This window comes from Nesoenas mayeri (assembly GCF_963082525.1).
Source record: "Nesoenas mayeri genome assembly, chromosome: 4".
Classification (NCBI taxonomy): domain Eukaryota; kingdom Metazoa; phylum Chordata; class Aves; order Columbiformes; family Columbidae; genus Nesoenas; species Nesoenas mayeri.
This window is the reverse complement of record NC_137540.1, coordinates 30,611,300-30,630,422: the sequence shown is the minus strand read 5'-3', so window position 1 is coordinate 30,630,422 and position 19,123 is coordinate 30,611,300. Positions and strand designations below refer to the sequence as shown.

Here is a 19,123-nt window from a genome sequence, read left to right as displayed (position 1 = left end):
CCTTTATGTGTGGGTTTTTCCACACCTAATTTCTTTGGACAGATAGTAGAGTTTCACTTATTTGAATTTTTCTGTGGAAGAATCTGTTGTACTGAAAAACTAGCTTACAGAAAATCCTCTTTTTTTTTTTTTTTTTTTGTAAGGATTCAACAGTATTTTTGTATATACAGATACTTTCATAGATTTGTTCGTATGTGTGTTTATATATGAAAGATTGGAACCAGTTTTCGTAACGAAATTAAAATGTGTAAGCACTTAGTTGTTGAAGATGATTTCTTGCTGACATAAGGCTTCCTTTGCTGTGCCAGCATGGTGCCTGCGTGAACGCCATGGACCTCTGGCAGTTCACCCCCTTGCACGAGGCTGCCTCGAAGAACCGTGTGGAGGTCTGCTCCCTGCTCCTGAGCCATGGCGCGGACCCCACCTTGGTCAACTGCCACGGCAAAAGCGCAGTCGACATGGCCCCAACGCCCGAGCTGAGGGAGAGGCTGACCTGTGAGTGTGCGCAGGCGGGGAATGGTGGTTGGTGGGTGAGAAAGGTGCTGGTTTCAAGCCATCTTCCTTGTGCTTTGCACCTGGATGCAAAGCTATGGAGTAACTGCAACTGTGCCTCTTTGAACTGTGTTGGTACCTCTAATAAACCGTTCATTATATTGTCCGGTTTTCTTAGGTTTTAAAAGTTTAAGACACTGACCCAGTGACCATGGGGTTTTTTCATGCTTAAAGCACAGTTAAGTCACGCAGGAGCCTGGATATTGAGGCTCCATATCACACTTGAAGAGTAACGGCCAGAAGGTAGGTAGCTTTGGTGTGCAAACTTGGAGGTGGAAATTCCAGCGCCTGCTTTTGTAGTCTTTGCAATCCATGTGCTATTTACAAAACAGTGTTTCAGCTCTAATTTGAATTTGTCGGCCTTTGTTTGCCCTCTTTTTGGGGATTTGTGTTCTCATTGTTATAAACTGTAAAACATTTAAATTAGACAAGTATGGAAACAAAAACAATATGAAGTTACAGAAAACTCCTTTTTGAGAAGCAGATTCTGAACTCAATTATAAATAAGCTTTTTATTTTGTCTGTCACCTTTCCAGAAGCCCCATGACACACTAAGAATATGATCCTGTACTACTCAGTCACAGCTAGTCAGGTTGTCTGTCACTATTCTTTGCATGTGAAGGTGGTAAGATCATGTGCAGCAGAAAACTTTGCTCCAGTAGAAAAGAATAGGGAGTTAATATCTTTTAGCTACTTCGCTAGTTTCTATTCTGGGCTAACTTGGGAGATGCTTCTGGCTTTGAGGCAGCATAATTTACCATTTGTTTAAAATAGCAAGCAAAAACCAAAACAAAATAAACCAACTACATTTAAACTTTGTTTTATTGCTGTATTTATAATTCCTGGAGAGGGGCAGGAAAAGATTCGTGTCGATTAATATCCACTGAAATATGTACACAAACATGAATGTTACACCAAATTTGACAGGATCTTGGTGGGACATCATGTATTTGCATACCCAAAACAACGTTTAGTATATTCTTGAGTTCTTTGGTTTTATGATTTAGGAATAATATTACATTTATTTATTATTTCAAGATTTATTTGTACCTGTGCTTTCAGTAGTGCTTTGTTTACAAAGAAGTTTGAAATGAAAACTGTAAAGTTACTGTATTTAATTTTATTTCTAAATCCACAAATGCACTGGATGTTAAAACAAATGTGGGAGAAGAAAGCCTTTCTTAACAAGCTTGGCATTTCAAGCTTGCTTATGAAAGAAAAATACTGATATTTTTACTGAGATTGTTGAGCTGCTTTTTTTTCTAGTTCTCAGGTTCAGACGTCATTCCTGCTAACCTGCCTTTCATTTGTACAATTTAAGAGAAACACTTTTAGTTCTTCTCAAATTCAGAATGATTCAAAACTGAAATGAACTAGTTGCTGAACTGAACAAGATATGAAACTGAAAATACCATAATTACCTCTTCATACTTGCAAAGATACAGCTCCTATCAAAACCTGTTTCATTTTTGTAGCAGACTGGCTTCAAATGCTTAGCCAGTTAGCTTTCTTTAAGACAAATAATTTAATGTTTTATATTTAAATTATATATTATTTTTATATATTACTATATATGAAATATCTATTTATTCAGGCTTTACCTTGAATTATTTGTAGTTATAAATACAATAAGTTTTTTGAAAAGCAACTGTAATCCTTTTATCTGAAGAACATGTAACATGTAACATTGTGGTCACTTCAACAAATACGTAATTCAGAAGTCACATATGCATTTATTATGAAGGGTGTGGCAGATAAGAGGGAGAAAAGCTACAAGGATTTTACTCAAAGAATCACTTCCCCTCTCCTTTAGAATGTCCCTTTGGTTTCAGCAAATGTTTCACGTTCTATGTCCCACGTCAGCTACTATCAGAAGATGTACAGAAAGACTCTTATTGCCTCTTAATTGAGTATAGCTGCCTTTCTCCAATGACATTGATATATGTGACTATTAAATGCATCTTTTTCCTCTAACAGATGAATTCAAAGGGCACTCTTTACTACAAGCAGCCAGAGAGGCAGACCTAGCCAAAGTGAAAAAGACACTTGCTTTGGAGATCATTAATTTTAAGCAGCCACAGTCCCATGAGACAGCACTGGTGAGATCATACAGTCAATCCATTTGTTTTATGATAAATGTGCTTGTAGTGCTAGCTGAGGTGTTTTGTTTCTACACAATGAAAATATATTCATCATCTGAGATTGAGGATTTGCCATCAAACACTCTATATATGAAAATTAAATCACACTTACAGAAAAAGCACCATATAATTTTTTAGCATTTTTATTCTTCTTCCTGGTAGATTACAGCAGCTTTCCAGCAGCTCCTCACCTGTTCATTTTTTACCTCTCTTCTGCCCCTCTTCCCCATCACACTTTTTTTTTTATTGGTCAATTGCTGTGTTTTTTCTGGGGTTAAATTCTATTTCAATGGCCTGGTGCTTCCTGAATGTTTTATGTGAGTAAACCTGGATTACAAATTTTCTTCACAGGGTATGTAAAATTGGGGTGAAAATAGATGGTAGGTGTATATCACAGGGTCTTAGAGGATTGGAATAGTACTGACAATACTGCAATAGCTATGTAAACAGGGGTCTTTGAGAATTTTCTGGCAGTATCCTGCTATTATTTCATTGTTTGAAGAAGCAGTGGAGGCAAAGAACACAACCAGTATCCCAGATGCAGTGAAAATGTTTAAGTTGAGAGGGACTGATGGTATTATAGAAACCATTATAGTTATGATACTTTATTCCGATGGAACACTTTCTTCACAGTGGTAGGTCTGAGCTGCAGGCATACAACTGCACGTTTAGTTTTACAAACATTGCGATTGTGATCGGAACATTGTGAGCTGAGTACCAAGCATCCATATGCTCTCTTCTCTCTATGGAGGGCTCAGCATCCTAGCCTGAATTTAGAAGCAAGACAGAAGAGGTATTTAGAGGCTGAACATGAAGGCAGTAGGAAATTTGGGATGATGTTATCCTTTTCTTCCTGAGTATGTCAGCCGCTGATATGCGGCATCTCTATAGCTGTGTAATGAGGACTTTGTAGTCCTTTGGTGTTCTTTGCTCTTCTCTGCCTGCTCGTTCTGTAGAAAAAGCTCGGCAAAATGGCATATTTTAGCTCTGTTGATGTTTTTGGTTCACTGTTCAGTTGGTGTTTGACTGTCATTTCTCAGTTTTTGTGTCCTGTACTCAAGATTTCCAAGTAGTCTCACATCCAAGCGGCAGGACATAGCTTCCAGAATCAGATGAGGTTTTGTGCAACCTAACTGAGCCATTCCTGTCCTAAGCATGGGATCTTTTATTACAGGGCACTGGGGTCTGTGCCCTATTACCCCACAAAGGCCAAAGCAAGGACCTGGTTTGTGCTTCAGTGTTACTCTGAGGTTTGGCAATATTTCAGCATGTGTGTTGCTTCTAGTGCTGGTTTATCACATTGTCTAGAAATACAGATAAGTTATTATCTGAAAAGCCTCAAAAACACTACCACTCTTCAAAGCAAAAGTTGATCCTAATGTTCATTTACAAAGCTTGCCTTTGCAGAACTTGGCCATGCTGTGCTGACTAAGAGCAGTGTGGAATCTTGAGCGACAGTTACTTCATAGTGAAGGCTGAAACTAGGCAAAATATGGTTATCAGTACTATTGCTACTTATTAGTAGTCTGTTTGGTCTATCTTATTGTAAAGGCTCTTGTTTCACTGTTGGAGAGTTTAAGAACTCTGCTCCAGAAGAATATCTGCTTTTTACTGATTACTGATTTAAATCATGGGTAAACCTATAAACGAAAATATTCAAAATGATCTCATACTTTTCATAGTCTGTTGTCTTGAGACATCAATGCTTGAGACTGAGAAAGCATTGATAGGACCACTGTTGAGGAAAACGCCAGGATGAGTTGAGTCTGGTCTCTGTAGAGGATCAAAGGAAAAAGGGATGAACAAAGTGCTCACTTCTGGGTGCCAAAGGCACAGGCAAGCCAACCAGCAGACCCCAGGCATATTCAGGAGAATGGTTATACCTAGCAGAGGGCTAGATGGTGTTCCCGCAAGGGCAGGCTTGAGCATTGAAAAGCCCTGTGTGAAAGATAGATCTTTCTCACAGCATGGAAAAGAAGATACTGTAAGAGAATGTTATTGCCTGTTTGCTTATTACAAAATTTGTATTTGGGTTCATAACAGAATTTCCATTAGGTTAACAAGTTCGATACACATCGAAATAGAAGTAAAAACAAAGCAACATTCAAGTCATGTAAATCAACATGACAACAGCAGCTGAATCTTAATGAACCATTTTGGAGTCCCTCTGTAGAAAATTAGGCTGTTTCAAGCCCTTTTTCTTTACTTCCTTTGTGCATTGTGCTGGTTTTGTCCTGATACCTAGTTAACGTAGTTGGGAACATACTGCTTTTTTTATAAGTGACAAATAGTTTTAAAGTGAAAATTGTTTTTCTGAGTAGAATAATATAGCATTGATCACTAGCTTGTATTTTGGTCAGTACATTATGTGTTTCAGCAGAAATGTGATGGATTCTGTTTGTAAATTTTGCAGTCTGATGTTTAGCGGAATAATTAAAGAGATGAAGTCATGGATCTTAAAGCTCTTTGTCTTCTGTGTAGTTGAAATATAATTTATATTTACTTTTTTGCAGCACTGTGCTGTGGCTGCTGTGCATCCGAAGCGGAAGCAAGTTACAGAACTATTGCTCAGGAAAGGAGCAAATGTTAATGAGAAAAACAAAGAGTAGGTTTCTGAAATTCTTGAGTTTTCTTAAGGACTCTGTCATACTAGGAATGTAAAATTTATATCTTCCTCTTTTTTTTTTTTTTTTTTTTTTACCTAGTTTCCTGACACCTTTGCATGTTGCAGCTGAAAAAGCTCATAATGATGTCATGGAAGTTCTGCATAAACACGGAGCAAAGGTAAATGTATTAAAATAAATTTAGGCAAAAGGCAAGAAGGGTTATATTGGTTAAATACAGTGTTAGTTATTATCATTTTCCTAGATTTACTCTTAGTAGCATACCTATGTACTGAAAGTGAAAAAAATTCATTTTCCCACAGGAATAGATACTTTGTGGCTTTATGGACCTGATTTTGTACAGCAATTCAGTACTGCTGGTATTTGGGTAGGCACTGAACTGAACAAGCTGGAGTTTCAAGTGTATTGATACCCAAGTACTACCTGCTTTGAAATACATGGAATTTCTGTGTGCTGAGGGTTTCTGGAAAGCCTGCTACTAAATACTGTAGGTATTTAAATTAGTGCTCCCTTGAAAATCTAGCTCTGTGTAGCCAGGTTAAGAGTAAGCTCAAAGATGTCATCTTTTCTGGTATGGCTCAATTCTATTGTTTGTGTCAACAGCGCATTCTGATAATAGCTGGTAATTGTTTTATGTCTTGAAGCAAGGGTTCTTAAATCATGATCTCACTTGTGGACTGTGTGATGGTGGTGAGTGGCCCACAGTTATCTATAGAACCTTGCTGAGTGGTGTGTTCTGTTGTTTTTTCAATTGACAGTATGCAGATAGAGGTACATCGTGATGATTAAAACTCATTCTTTGTTCACATCCTGATGTATGCTTGCTATGTTATTTTGAGGATAGACAGTCATGTTTAAAATCTAGCAAAGCACTTTAAGTGCATGTCAGGAGACCGTTCATTGTTAAAATTAAGCACATATTTCCATACTGCAATGGATCGGGCCCCTCGTTATTGGTGCCCAAAGTTCCTTAGCTCTAAAACGGTACATAATGTGATCATGGTTTTTCATGAGAGGTAGGTCATTAAGGCTTGTGAAGCACTTTGAAGTTCCCAGATGGGATATGCTCTAGAGTATTAATTAGTTAACTAGGCATTTTTAATCACTGTAAAATGTTTGTCTTGCTTGTATATTATCATTTGACCTCTTGCTTGTGCTTTGACTGTAGGCATTCAGTTCATTAAACACTCTTAACATTGATATTTGTCTGTTTCTGATTGTTGGGACATGGCAGCTTTAATCCCTGAAGCATGATACAGGTTTTTGATTTTTTTATTTTTTTTTTTTCATTTGTTGTGTTTGAGGAAGCTTTTTCTTCCTGATTACTTTTTTTGTGCCTTGAATTTCAATTACTTCATGAGATGTAGTCAGATGTACTAAGCTCTTTGATCCTGTCTAGTTGTATTTTTTTACAAGAGCTGGTGAATCTCATCGTTCTGCAATAGCAGCCTCACAGTGGATATCCATTTGTTCCTTGAACAGCACGCTCATGAGCAGTTTAAATACATCTCTGCCATTTTGATGCTTTTTTTGCTGAGGTATTTACAGTGAACAAATTGATTCTTAGCCTTTGTTTTTGTGGGCTAAAAGCCTTGAACACTTAGTCTTCCTTCCCTCATAAGGGAACATTGCCACTTCCTAATCCTCCCTATAACCCTTGTCTTTACCAGCACCAGAGGAAATCTTGGAGCTCAGGCAGCAAAAATGAAATTCATTCCCCCATCGCCTTACATGATGGCACTTCCATATCTTTAATATAAATGCTGGACTAATACATACTGGGATCATGTTTCCCTTTTTAATAGACATGACACAGTAGTACTCAGACCCTTCATGTAATCTTACAGTACACAAAGAATCTCGATTTTTTTTTTCTTGCTATTTTTTTGTATTCGTGCCCTTCACACAATTCTTCTGTGCCAAGATCATTAATGAAAATATTAAAACAAAAGTATCCCACAACCAGTCACTGAGCAGAGCCCCCCTTTCAATGTGTTCAGTTCTTCAACCAATCTCTATTTTTCCATATGAAATAAATAAAAATTTCCAATGTGATCCCATTGCAAATCGGTGTGCTCGGCATACTCCCTGAAATGCCTGTACACTAATGCACGCAGCATGGGGAATAAGCAGGAGTTAGAATCCTGTGTTCGATCAGAAGGTTATGATCTAGTGGCAATTACAGAAACATGGTGGGACAGCTCACAGGGCTGGAATGTGGTCATGGATGGCTATATCCTTTTCAGGAAAGACAGGCCGGCCAGGCGTGGTGGTGGAGTTGCTCTCTATGTGAGAGAGCAACTACAATGTACTAAATTCTGCCCAGGAGCAGATGAGGAGCGAGTTGAGAGTGTGTGGGTCAGAATTAAGGGGCAGGCTGGCAGGGGTGACACTGTTGTGGGTGTCTATTACAGGCCACCGGATCAAGCTGAAGAAGTTGAGGCCTTCTATGGGCAGCTGAGAGTGGCCTCACAGTCACAGGCCCTGGTTGTTGTGGGTGATTTTAACTTCCCTGATGTTTGCTGGAAGGACCATTCAGCCAGCCAGCCACAGCCCAGGAGGTTCCTCCAGTGCACTGATGAGAACTTCCTCATGCAGATGGTGGAGGAGCCGACCAGGAGAGGAGCACTGCTCGATCTCATCCTCACTAACAAGGAGGGTCTGATCGAAGTGGTAAAGGTTGAGGGCTGCCGGGGTTGCAGTGACCACGAGATGGTGGAGTTCAGCATCTTGTGTGGTAGGACCAGAGCAATAAGTAGAATTGCAACCCTGGACTTTAGCAGGGCTAACTTTGGCCTTTTCAAGCAACTGCTGGGGGAAATCCCATGGGCAAGGCTGTTTGAAGGTTAAGGGGCCCAAGATAGCTGGGTGGCATTCAGGGATTGCTTCTTCCAAGCTCAGGATCAGAGCATCACCACACGCAGGAAGTCAAGGAATGGACCCAGGAGACCTGCGTGGTTGAATAGGGATCTGTTGGGTATGTTCAAGCAGAAGAGGAGAGTTTACAGGTCATGGAAGCAGGGGCTGGCCACTTGGGAAGAATATAAGGCTGCTGTTAGAGGATGTAGGAAGGCAGCTAGGATAGCCAAGGCCTCCTTAGAATTAAACCTGGTGGAAGGGGTCAAGGACAGCAAAAAGCTTTTTCAAATACATAGCAGATAAAACTAACACCAATGTAGGCCCACTGAGGAATGGGGTGGGTGCCCTGGTGACAGAAGATACAGAGAAGGCAGAATTACTGAATGCCTTCTTTCTCTGTCTACTCTGCCGGAGGCTGTCCTGGGGAGCCCTGTACCCCTGAGACCCCAGATGAAGCCAGGTCAATGGAGGAGTTTGCTTTAGTCGATGAGGACTGGAGTAGGGAGCAATTAAGTAGTCTGGACATCCATAAATCCATGGGTCCAGATGAGATGCACCTGCCAGTGCTGAGGGAGCTGGCTGAGGTCATTGCTGGACCGCTCTCCATCATCTTTGCCAAGTCTTGGGAGATGGGAGAGGTGTCCAAGGACTGGAGGAAAGCAAATGTCACTCCAGTCTTCAGAAAGGGCAAGAAGGAGGACCTGGGTAATTACAGACTGGTCAGCCTCACCGCCGTCCCTGGGAAAGTAATGGAACAGCTTATCCTTGGTGCCATCTCAAGGCATATCAAGGATAAGAGGGTCATTAGGGGCAGTCAGCATGGCTTTACCAAGGGTAAGTCATGCTTGACCAACCTCATAGCCTTTTATGAGAATGTAACAAGGTGGATGGATGATGGCAGAGCCGTGGATGTGGTCTACCTTGACTTCAGCAAAGCGTTTGACACAGTCTCCCATAGCATCCTAGTTGCTAAGTTGAGGAGGTGTGGTCTGGACAATAGAGTAGTGAGGTGGGTTGCAAACTGGCTTAAGGAGAGAAGCCAGAGAGTGGTAGTCAATGGTGCGGAGTCTAGTTGGAGGCCAGTATCTAGTGGAGTACCTCAGGGGTCAGTACTGGGGCCAGTATTATTCAATATATTCATTAACGATTTAGACGAGGGAATTGAGTGCACTATCAGCAAGTTTGCTGATGACACTAAGCTGGGAGGAGTGGCTGACACGCCAGAAGGCTGTGCTGACATCCAGTAGGACCTGGACAGGCTGGAGAGTTGGGTGGGGAATAACCTGATGAAATTTAACAAGGGGAAGTGTAGAGTCCTGCATCTGGACAGGAACAACCCCAGGTTCCAGTATAGGCTGGAGAATGACCTATTAGGAAGCAGTGTAGGGGAAAGGAACCTGGAGGTCCTGGTGGACAACAGAATGACCATGAGCCAGCACTGTGCCCTTGTGGCCAGGAAGGCCAATGGCATCCTGGGGTGTATTAGAAGGGGGGTGGTTATTAGATCGAGAGAGGTTCTCCTTCCCCTCTACTCCGCCCTGGTGAGACCCCATCTGGAATATTGTGTCCAGTTCTGGGCCCCTCAGTTCAAGAAGGACAGGGAACTGCTGGAGAGAGTCCAGCGTCGGGCAACAAAGATGATTAAGGGAGTAGAGCCATCTCCCTTATGAAGAAAGGCTGAGGGAGCTGAGTCTCTTTAGTTTGGAGAAGAGGAGACTAAGGGGGGACCTTATTAATGTCTGTAAGTATATAAAAGGTGAGTGCCAAGAGGATGGAGCCAGGCTCTTCTCGGTGGCAAACAATGATAGGACAAGGGGTAATGGGATCAAGCTGGAACACAAGAGGTTCCACTTAAATTTGAGAAGAAACTTCTTCTCAGTGAGGGTAACAGAGCACTGGAACAGGCTGCCCAGGGAGGTTGTGGAGTCTCCTTCCCTGGAGACATTCAAGACCCACCTGGACATGTTCCTGTGTGACCTTCTCTAGGTGCTCCTGCTCTGGCAGGGGGATTGGACTAGCTGATCTTCTGAGGTGCCTTCCAATCCCAAACATACTGTGATACTGAAGTGTGGATGGAGGAGACTTACCATATTTCCTTCACGTTGCAACCATTTCTTCTGTCAAAGGAAAGGTACTGTGCACATCAGCTTTAATCTACCTTTTCAAAACCACTGCTGATTACAGAGTAACAATTTGAAAAAGATGAGTAGCTGGGGCTTCAAAGAAAGTGGAACTTTCTTCTGAAATACAGCGCCAAAAGGCAGACAGCTGATCCACAAAAGATCCTCTAATAGTGGATTTAGGAGACAGAGTCATATAAAGTTTGTAGATTGAACATCATTTGTGATTGTCTTAGTAATAGAGAGAAAGCTGCTGTTTTTATGAGGAGCAGCTGTGATCTGTGTCAGACAGCAAAAGTGAGATAATAGAATGTGTGTCTGAGTAGACTTTTCTTGTTTTGTGAAATGGGCTGAAGCGTAGTAAAGACTAAGCTTTAGGGATTTGTTTGGGAGGAACGAGGAAGGGTTTGTGATTTTGCAGAATTTGACTGTCAACTGTAAATCTAAAGCACAGGTGACTATCCTTGGAATTTTTTTCAAGAATGTTTATCATAAATGTCTATAGTTTTAAATGCCATACGCAGTTTTTACTTGTTTGCCTAAACTGCAGTGTGAAACAGCACTTCACGCTGCTGCTTATTTGATATTGAATATCCTCAAAGTACCTTATGAAACAGAAATGCAGAGTATCTTTAAAGAATCCTCCAACATAAACTATTTTTATTAGACCTGTTAGCAAATCTTCAAGTGCATTGTTTTTATCTTTGAGGATGGTTGAAATGCTTGGCTTAAAAATAAACTTATTTGAAGGTGATGATCTGATGAAAAAGTCGCTTTCATCCTGTTTTGTTGTATTGCTAGATAGTTGGAAACCTCTTATAACTAGCTCCTTGTCTGAATTTACAGATACATGGGAAATTTAATATGTTTAAAAAGACGTTTGACTTTCTAGCAGTGCAGAAGAAAAGGATTGAAGTCTTTTCTGAACTGGGATGGTTGTTGGAAAGAAAGACCTGCAAGCATGCAAGTTCACTGGTGTCTTGGGCAAGTGTAGAGATACCATGAATGCTATTGGTTTGACTGTGTTATGTTTCTAAAGGATACTGCTGAACCTGTTCTTTTGCAAGAAAAAAATGAGCCTTTCTAAGGTATATTAGGCAGATAGTGTCCTTATTCATGATGGTAGCAGAAATGGCTTCAATCTGCCCTGCTAGGAAAGTCTTGCTTTGTGGATCTTTGCATAGTAAGTTATTTCTGTGCGTTGGAGTAGCAAGTTGCCAGCTTTTCATGGACATGGATTTGAGAACAGTCACCATCTATCTAGACCCACACAAGAAAATTGAATGGTTTTGAATAATATTGTTGTGTAATACATTTGCTTCCAACATTTCAGTTAGAGGTGTGATTTTCTCAGGAAAGAATAAGCATTGAAAAATTAAATTTCCTTTCAGAAATGTGGCAGGTTCTGGACTATCTTGGTTATCAACATGAAGAACTGTGTCATCTGTTGTGATTGCATGGTTCAACTTTTCTCACTGCTTAGACATTCAAACTTAATTACATTAATCTTAAGCTTTTATGCAAAGGAGCAACTGTGGACATATGGCTGGATCATATAAGAGCTTTCAGAGTGAACCTAGATTTTTGTTGTTTTGTTGTTCCTTTTCTTTTTTCCTTCCTTTTTTTTGGCTTTTTTTTTTTCTTCTTCTGACAGAGCTTGAAATTGCCACCAGCACCTCTTCACTCCTATCCTGTTTATTGTTAGTGATGAACAAAGACACAAGACATACTGCATGTTGTCCTCAGAATAACCACAGGAGGAGAGCAGTTAGAACACTTGCATTGCAGAGAAGGATACCATGATCCTGGAACTGCTGGCAGAGCAAAAGTTTCACATGTGCTTTTAGGATGTGCATCTTCTAGAAGGATCTTGAATGAGATGATCTTTTGAGGTCCCTTCCAATCCCTAACATTCTGTGATCTCACAGAGAAAAATGCAGTGCTTGGAAGCTGTTGCATTTTGTGCTGCTGTAGTATCAAGGAGTAGGAGGATATTTAGGATATTAGATACCAAGAGAAAGCAGGTGTGCTTATGAAGTCTTATAAAAAAATGTTTCCTGAACAAGTCCCAGCTGTTGAGCAGCCACAAGTGCTTGGCAGCCAGGGGAATGTTGCTGTAGCTGTGTGTGCTTCTCTGAGACTGCAGCAGTGCAGGAGGAAAAATCTCTTCACTGTCTGATGAGACGTGACCATTTTGATTTCTCTACTGCTTCTATGCAGGATGAGGAAAAGGAAATGAAAGGGATAAAAGGGAAGAACAGAAGGAATTCTGCATTGGGAAATACTAAGATGGTATCTTTCAATGAAAAACCTTATTTAAAAACACTTTTTGATAATTGCGCTCTGCTTTTTTTTCTGCGGTTTGAGCAGTGGGGTGACTGCTTTCATGCTAAAAGGTGGAGAAACTGGATCCAGAGCCAGTGTGCTGTAGGACAAAAGCTGTCATATCTGTCATTTTTAACTCCTTGCATAAAACCCACCTGTAAAGTAATCGAGAGCTGCAGCCTTCTAATTTCAGACTGCTTATAAAGGGGACTAGTTGAGTATTTATGTTTTTTTTTCTTTTTGATTAGTACAGCTGGAACAATCTGCCTTCTCAGCACACAAATAAGGCGGTACACCTAGGATATTAACATTGTGTCAAACAGAGTTTAAAACTTTAGCTTTAAATTTGAAAGGGCATATGTTTTTAAACTTAGTGTTGAGCAGTGGTTAACCCAGGCATATGTATTACCAGGTTTGATTTTTTATGAGAGTTTAATTCCAGTTTGTATGTCAATTTGTAATGCTTAAATTGATTTTCATTTGGAAATAAATCCTGTTGGTTTTTGCCTTACTGCAGTACATTCTTGGGCTGGTTTCAGACAAGTGCTGTGTGATTGGCGAGAGCAGATCTGTCTAAAAGTGAACATACTCCCCATGAAATTGCCTTGCAAAGCCTAATTCCATTCTTGAGGGAAAGAACAGCTTCATTTGGCGCATGCATCCCTCTGTCAGCTGCAGACCTCTTTGTCCCAGGAGAAAGCAGGCATTTCTTCAAATGGCTGCTGTTCTTCTGCCACAAGAATTGGTTACTGGCAAAGATAGTTATTTGGAGGCAAAAGGAGACCTGCATGAGACATGTGAGATGACAGATCTGATGACTCTGCCAGTGTTCTTTTCAAATGAATATTAACATTTTTTCCAGGTACACAGTCGGTATCGAATTGTGCATTGTGAATGCCTTACTGCTGTTCTTTGACAATTTGTTCAGTACAGACATGTTTAACACAGGAATTCAGTGATAGAGAAGACATTAGTTATGATTCTCTTTCTTGGGCAAATAGAGTGTTACCAGCTACATCCAGAATCCACAATACTAATTTCATTCTGCCTTTACCATGACTGAACACCTGTAGCCCCAGACTTCTGCTTTTCTCTGTGCCCTTATCAGTGGTGAAAGGTATCCAGTGTCCTGAAACTGAGGATCATCATCTGAACAAAATGATGGATTTGGGACATTCAGCGTCTAGTTAATATTTATGATAGCTGTAGGTTTTTATTTAAAACAAAACTTTTAGGGAAATCCCATTAGAGTGCCATGAGCTGAGCACGGTTAGAAGAAAGCAGAACTGTTCTCCTGTACATCTTCCTGCAAGAGAGGTTTGTGATCTGAGAAATTCCTGCTTTATCAGTCTGTAGAACTGTTCAGGGATATAAAAGAATTTCAGAAAATATCGGATCACAGTCCACTTTATTTGTGTGGTAGCTCTTTGTTCTTTCCTGTGGCTTGATATTGTTGTATTGCAGGTATTTTACTTTTTTTTTTTTTTTACCATATCTGGTAGTAGATATTTTCTATATAGTTACTCCCTAATTAAATTTCATTTAGTTACAGAATATGCATCTTACCCAAAATGTTTTTTCACTAGTTTTGGTGGAAAGGTAGTAGGATTTGCAGGCTGCATTGTAGGTGAGAAATAACAAGCAAAACCTTTGTTCACTGCCACCACAAAGATTTTGAGAAGGTAAAAAGGTGGGTTTTTACAGCAACAGAGTCTATTATGCATGCAGTTCACAGCCTGCAATCCGTAGGCTTGGAAACAGATAACAGGTTCTGAGTTGCTTGCAGAGAATATAGAGTAGTTCTGTATTTCATAAAGTGGTAAAAAAGCTGTTGGATATTTGCATTTAAATTTGTCATGAATCGCTGCTAGGTACAAAGTATCTTCTTGAAAGGTTATTTTCATGAGGGTTTTTTTCTGCTTCTTAAAGCTCTCAGTTACTCTCTTCTTTCTCTGATAGTGAACCCATGGAGATGCTTCTAGTTATTTAGATACTCTCTTAGATCTCCACAGACAGGTTTCCATTATATCATACTCTTTGAAAGTGAGACTCCATTTCACCTGTTTATACAGTCTTGTATTGAGTAGAATTATATCTAGTTATACTTAACATGTCTGTAAAAATATAAAAAGTGAGGAGGAAATGGACTGTTTGTATCCAATCTTTTTTTTCCCCACTCTTTCATAGAATTCCTAATCTGACCTCTTTGTTTTGCTTTAATTCTTGGTACTGAGTAATGCTGAGTTAATTCCCTTTCTGAAAATGACAGATGGTATTTTCCTTAAAGCTAGAAGATCTTTAAATTTTTTTTAGTTAATTATTTACCTCTTTCTCCTCTTCTATGAGAGTTTTGCTTTTCTTGCCCAAGGTTGATCTTCATGGAATTTGTCAAAAGCTTGACCACTATTTTAAGTATGGTTTTAAGGATCCTGTGTTGTCTGTTAGCCATGCAAATGAATAGCCTGCATTGTTGAAAGACAAGAAAGCATCTGCAGTAAATAATCTTGAGACTGGAGTGTTTACTTATTTTGTCATTTGGTTTTGTTTAGTTGCAATGCAGAGGGATTGACAGATAAATTTGGATGCCAGAAAATTCTTGTTATTGCTCTTCTTATTAGCGCAGGGACAGGTGCAGGCTTTTAGTTATAACAATGTTTTATTTGATATTGCTGCTGATTTTTCAGATGAATGCACTGGACACACTTGGTCAAACAGCGTTGCACAGGGCAGCCTTAGCAGGCCACTTGCAAACCTGCCGGCTCTTGCTGAATTATGGCTCTGATCCCTCCATCATCTCTTTGCAAGGCTTCACAGCGGCGCAGATGGGAAATGAAGCAGTGCAACAGATTCTAAGTGGTGGGTAAAAATAAAGGCTTGTGTGTTTGAAGTTCAGGTTCTCCCTTTACAGCTCTGGTTCTTATTTATTTTTCAATGCAAGAGATTTGCAGTAGTGTTCTCATCCCTCCCTTCTGCAATCATGCGCACACATCTGCGGTATGTACTATGAGAAAAAAAAAAACAAAACAACAACCACCACCACCAAAACCAAACAAAAACTAAAACCAACGACAAAAATACCTGCTCAATTCATTGATTTTGCTCAAATCAGCAAGAAAATAAACATCATGGGAATTTAGGGCATGCTGCTTCACAGGGAGACTGGAGGAAGGCAGATAGGGAGTTTTAAGGTTTTTTGGTAATAAGTTCCAAGGCAACTGAGATATTGCTGAAAATGTGAGAAACCTTTTTTCTCTCATCAGCCACCCTGTTAGGTGCTCCATACTTTAGCTGTCACAGAGTGTTACTGGCAGAAAAATACTGATAGTTGCTAAACCAATTGAACTTGTACTATAAATCTCTTGTCCATCAGAGAAAGATGTTATTGTGAAAGTGTTCTTGATATTGTTTAAAAAACAATTTGTTTATATCTTGCATTAAAAAGGTGCCACTGTGGCGTTACCACTGTTTTTCATGTAAGTGCTTGAGTGTTTGCATCCTCTTACCCATGTCACATTTGAATTTTTGTGAGCAGAGAGAAGAATAATTGCATCAGTAGCTGCTACAGAGCAAGTAACTGACAGTGGGATATGCATGTAGTCAAAGAAAGGAAGATATCCAGATAAATGAGAAGACCCATGGTAGCTAGAAACTCCATTTCATTGGGTATTTTCAATAACGTTGCCTTAAAACAGGGGGTGCAGGGGAAAAGGGCATTTTACAGCAGTGCAAGGAAGGACTATTTAAAGTGTACCCACGCCTGAGATGTGGCTGGTTACATAAGGCTGGATAGTATTATCTGTTTACAATATGTCTGTGACTGTGTGTATGTGTATTGAGAGAGAAGTATGGTAACTATGAATCAGAAGAAAGTAAACGTATCTCCTGCTGTTAAAGAGAATGGGAATTTGATTTAAAAAATAGTAAACTTACGAGTATTCTGAAAACACTCATTTGTTTTTGGAATTAAAAATTTGTTTTCACTGATGTATCTTTCCTAGGAAAACTGATTTCAGATGTCATACTGTACTGCTTTTCATTGGAGAGATAGCAGCCTTCCCCTTACATCCATGAAGGTGTTCAAGACTGAAAGATTCAAAAGCTGAAAAAATGCTTGTAGTGTATGGTTGTTGACACTATGTTTTCTGTATTTCAAAGCTAGCAAATGAATGCTGAAATCATTGACTAAATATTACTGTGTGATAAATTTTGTATGATTGTGTTAAAGAAACTTTTTTTTAATATTAGAGTTGTTTTGATTGTTATCTGACTCTTCAGTTCACAGCTTAAAATATTTTCCATATAGTATTGGATTTTTTTTCCTCATACTTGATTACTGAGCTACATCCCAACTGGGAGATAACGACCATGAAAACAACTTTCTGATGTCATAGTGGCCAGTGGATACAACTTTACTCTAGCTGTGTGTGATTTTAGTTGCAACTGGTAGGAGTGTGGCCATGTAATATAAGAAAGCTCATAAAGTGAGATTGTTATTTTTTCAAATGCTTATTAGAAAATGCTTCTAGTTTTGCTTTTCTTGAAGAGTAAGATATGTTTTGTATTTTTGCTCAGTGTAGCCTTTTGGTACTCAAGTTCTAATCTAGTGGAACTGAAATGTCTGCTTCCTGTAGTAATTAGACTGTGTTTCTGATTTATTTCCTTTTTTACCGTCACTAAAGTCAGAGTCTTTGCTGCCTTGTGAAGACAATAGTAGGAGCCCAGAGAAGAGAGTGGAGCTTTGGGTCCAGTACAGGACTTAACCTCCTCCTGCCTCAGGACACCAAGGTGGTGGTGCTGTTGGGGAAAGCAAGGGAGGGCAAATAAATAAGATGAAGATGTGAGCTGAAATCTGAACCAAGTCCAACAACAGGAGTTAGATGCGTGCTGTGCACTGCCCACAGTCACTAACATGTATGGCAAACCCCTACTGCCAAACTTCTCTTGCAGCAGGTGTTTGAATCAGTTAGAATCATACAATCACAGAATCATTTAGCAAGTTGGAAAAGACCTTTAAGAACATCAAGTCCAACTGCTTGCTAGTGGAATTGCTGCAGGGGATCAAGGTATACTCGAGGAAAGGAGCTGACAGCTTTGGCTGTATTAAAGGTGCCACTGTCCCTCTTCCCTGAACTCTTTCAACTGTTCCTTCAATGGAGAGCATTTCTTCGCTTAACAGTTGAGCTTGTAGGAGTTACTTCTCTCTTCCTCCTCCTCATCCTCCTCTTCCTGCAGTGAGTATGGAGGCAAGGAGGTAGCAAAAGGCCACAAAACACTGATCAAGAAGAGAAAATAGGGCTGCAGTAGGTGAACAGATAAATTGATGTCCTTCTGTAAGGATAGCTAGTTAAGAAAACAAATATCCTCTTCTGCCTGTTTTCCATTCCTGTGAAATGTCATAGGTGATATTGCAAAGTCAGGAATTCACTGGATTCTGCAGAGACTGTGTTAGTCTGTAGGAAGTACCTTCTCACGTTGTCTCTGCAGTTTGCTCCCAGGATATAGTACCAGTTCTCTATGTTTAAAGAGGTCTTTTAAATATTTTTAATGGAGTTGCATTGCCATCTAGAATGAGTTTAGTCTGTTACAACACTCTGACTTTCTTACAGCATTCTTGCAACCCCAAGTTCACCTTACTCCGTTTGTTTTGCACTAGGCTGTCATTTCTGCCACTGATTGGGCAACATGATGCCAAAACTTCTATTCCATAAATCCTTGAGCTTGAGAAGGGTGGCTTCTACCATAGAAAGCAGTTTATATTAAAAATGAAGTGATCAAGATTGCCGTTTCAGCTCCTTTTTGAGCAATATTGAAGAGCTCTAGGGACACTGCTCCTTTCCAGCCACTTCTTCCTCTTCCCTCAGTGCATGCTTCCTTTCTCACAGCCATATTTCTAATGAGAAGTGAGGTAAAAAAAAAAAAAAGAGGTTTGAGGCCAAAACTTGTAATCATCTTACAGTAATTTAAAGAGGAAAAAAAAATGTATCTCTTTAAAGGCCTCCTGTTAATCACTATTGTCATTCTTCTGATTCTATTTTTAACCTCCCTGTGTTAATAACAAGGGACAGATCTCATTGCTGCTATGAAGTGCAGTACCCAACTGGAGCATCATAAAGCAAGCAGTCACCATGTGGCCAGGGCCATCTTAGAAATCCCAGCCCCTTGTCACTGCCCCATGGTACAAGACAGATCACAAGTGCAGAGGGCAAAGGCTGTAATTCCGCTGCTGAATTGAGCACGTTTAACTCTGGCTGTGCACTGGTGCCTTGTGCAGTTTGCTGAAATTGTTGAGAAAGGTGCTTTTGATATTCAGCAAAACTCTGCATCTGTCCCAGTGAGCACATAGATTTTTTTAAATACAGAAATGATCATTTTTACCAAACATTTCAAATTCCATTTGGCAGAACAATGTCAGCTGTAGAGTCTAAATCTAACTGGTTTATGCTGAAACTAAGGCTCCTTATTCGGCCATTTAGGCATTATGAACTCAAACATCACAACTCCA

The 19,123-nt window shown here is 39.9% G+C and overlaps 1 protein-coding gene across 7 annotated transcripts in view; it reads left to right on the top strand.

Moving 5' to 3' along the window:
• Nucleotides 1-19,123, top strand: part of TNKS (tankyrase) — a 140,291-nt gene that overhangs the window by 99,814 nt on the left and 21,354 nt on the right. For all 7 annotated transcript variants that reach the window (XM_080343278.1, XM_080343276.1, XM_080343279.1 and 4 more), the window contains 5 exons: nt 309-495; nt 2,530-2,651; nt 5,207-5,298; nt 5,399-5,477; nt 15,306-15,477. In XM_080343278.1, coding sequence (XP_080199404.1) covers nt 309-495; nt 2,530-2,651; nt 5,207-5,298; nt 5,399-5,477; nt 15,306-15,477 — 652 coding nt within the window. The remainder of the gene's footprint in view (nt 1-308; nt 496-2,529; nt 2,652-5,206; nt 5,299-5,398; nt 5,478-15,305; nt 15,478-19,123) is intronic.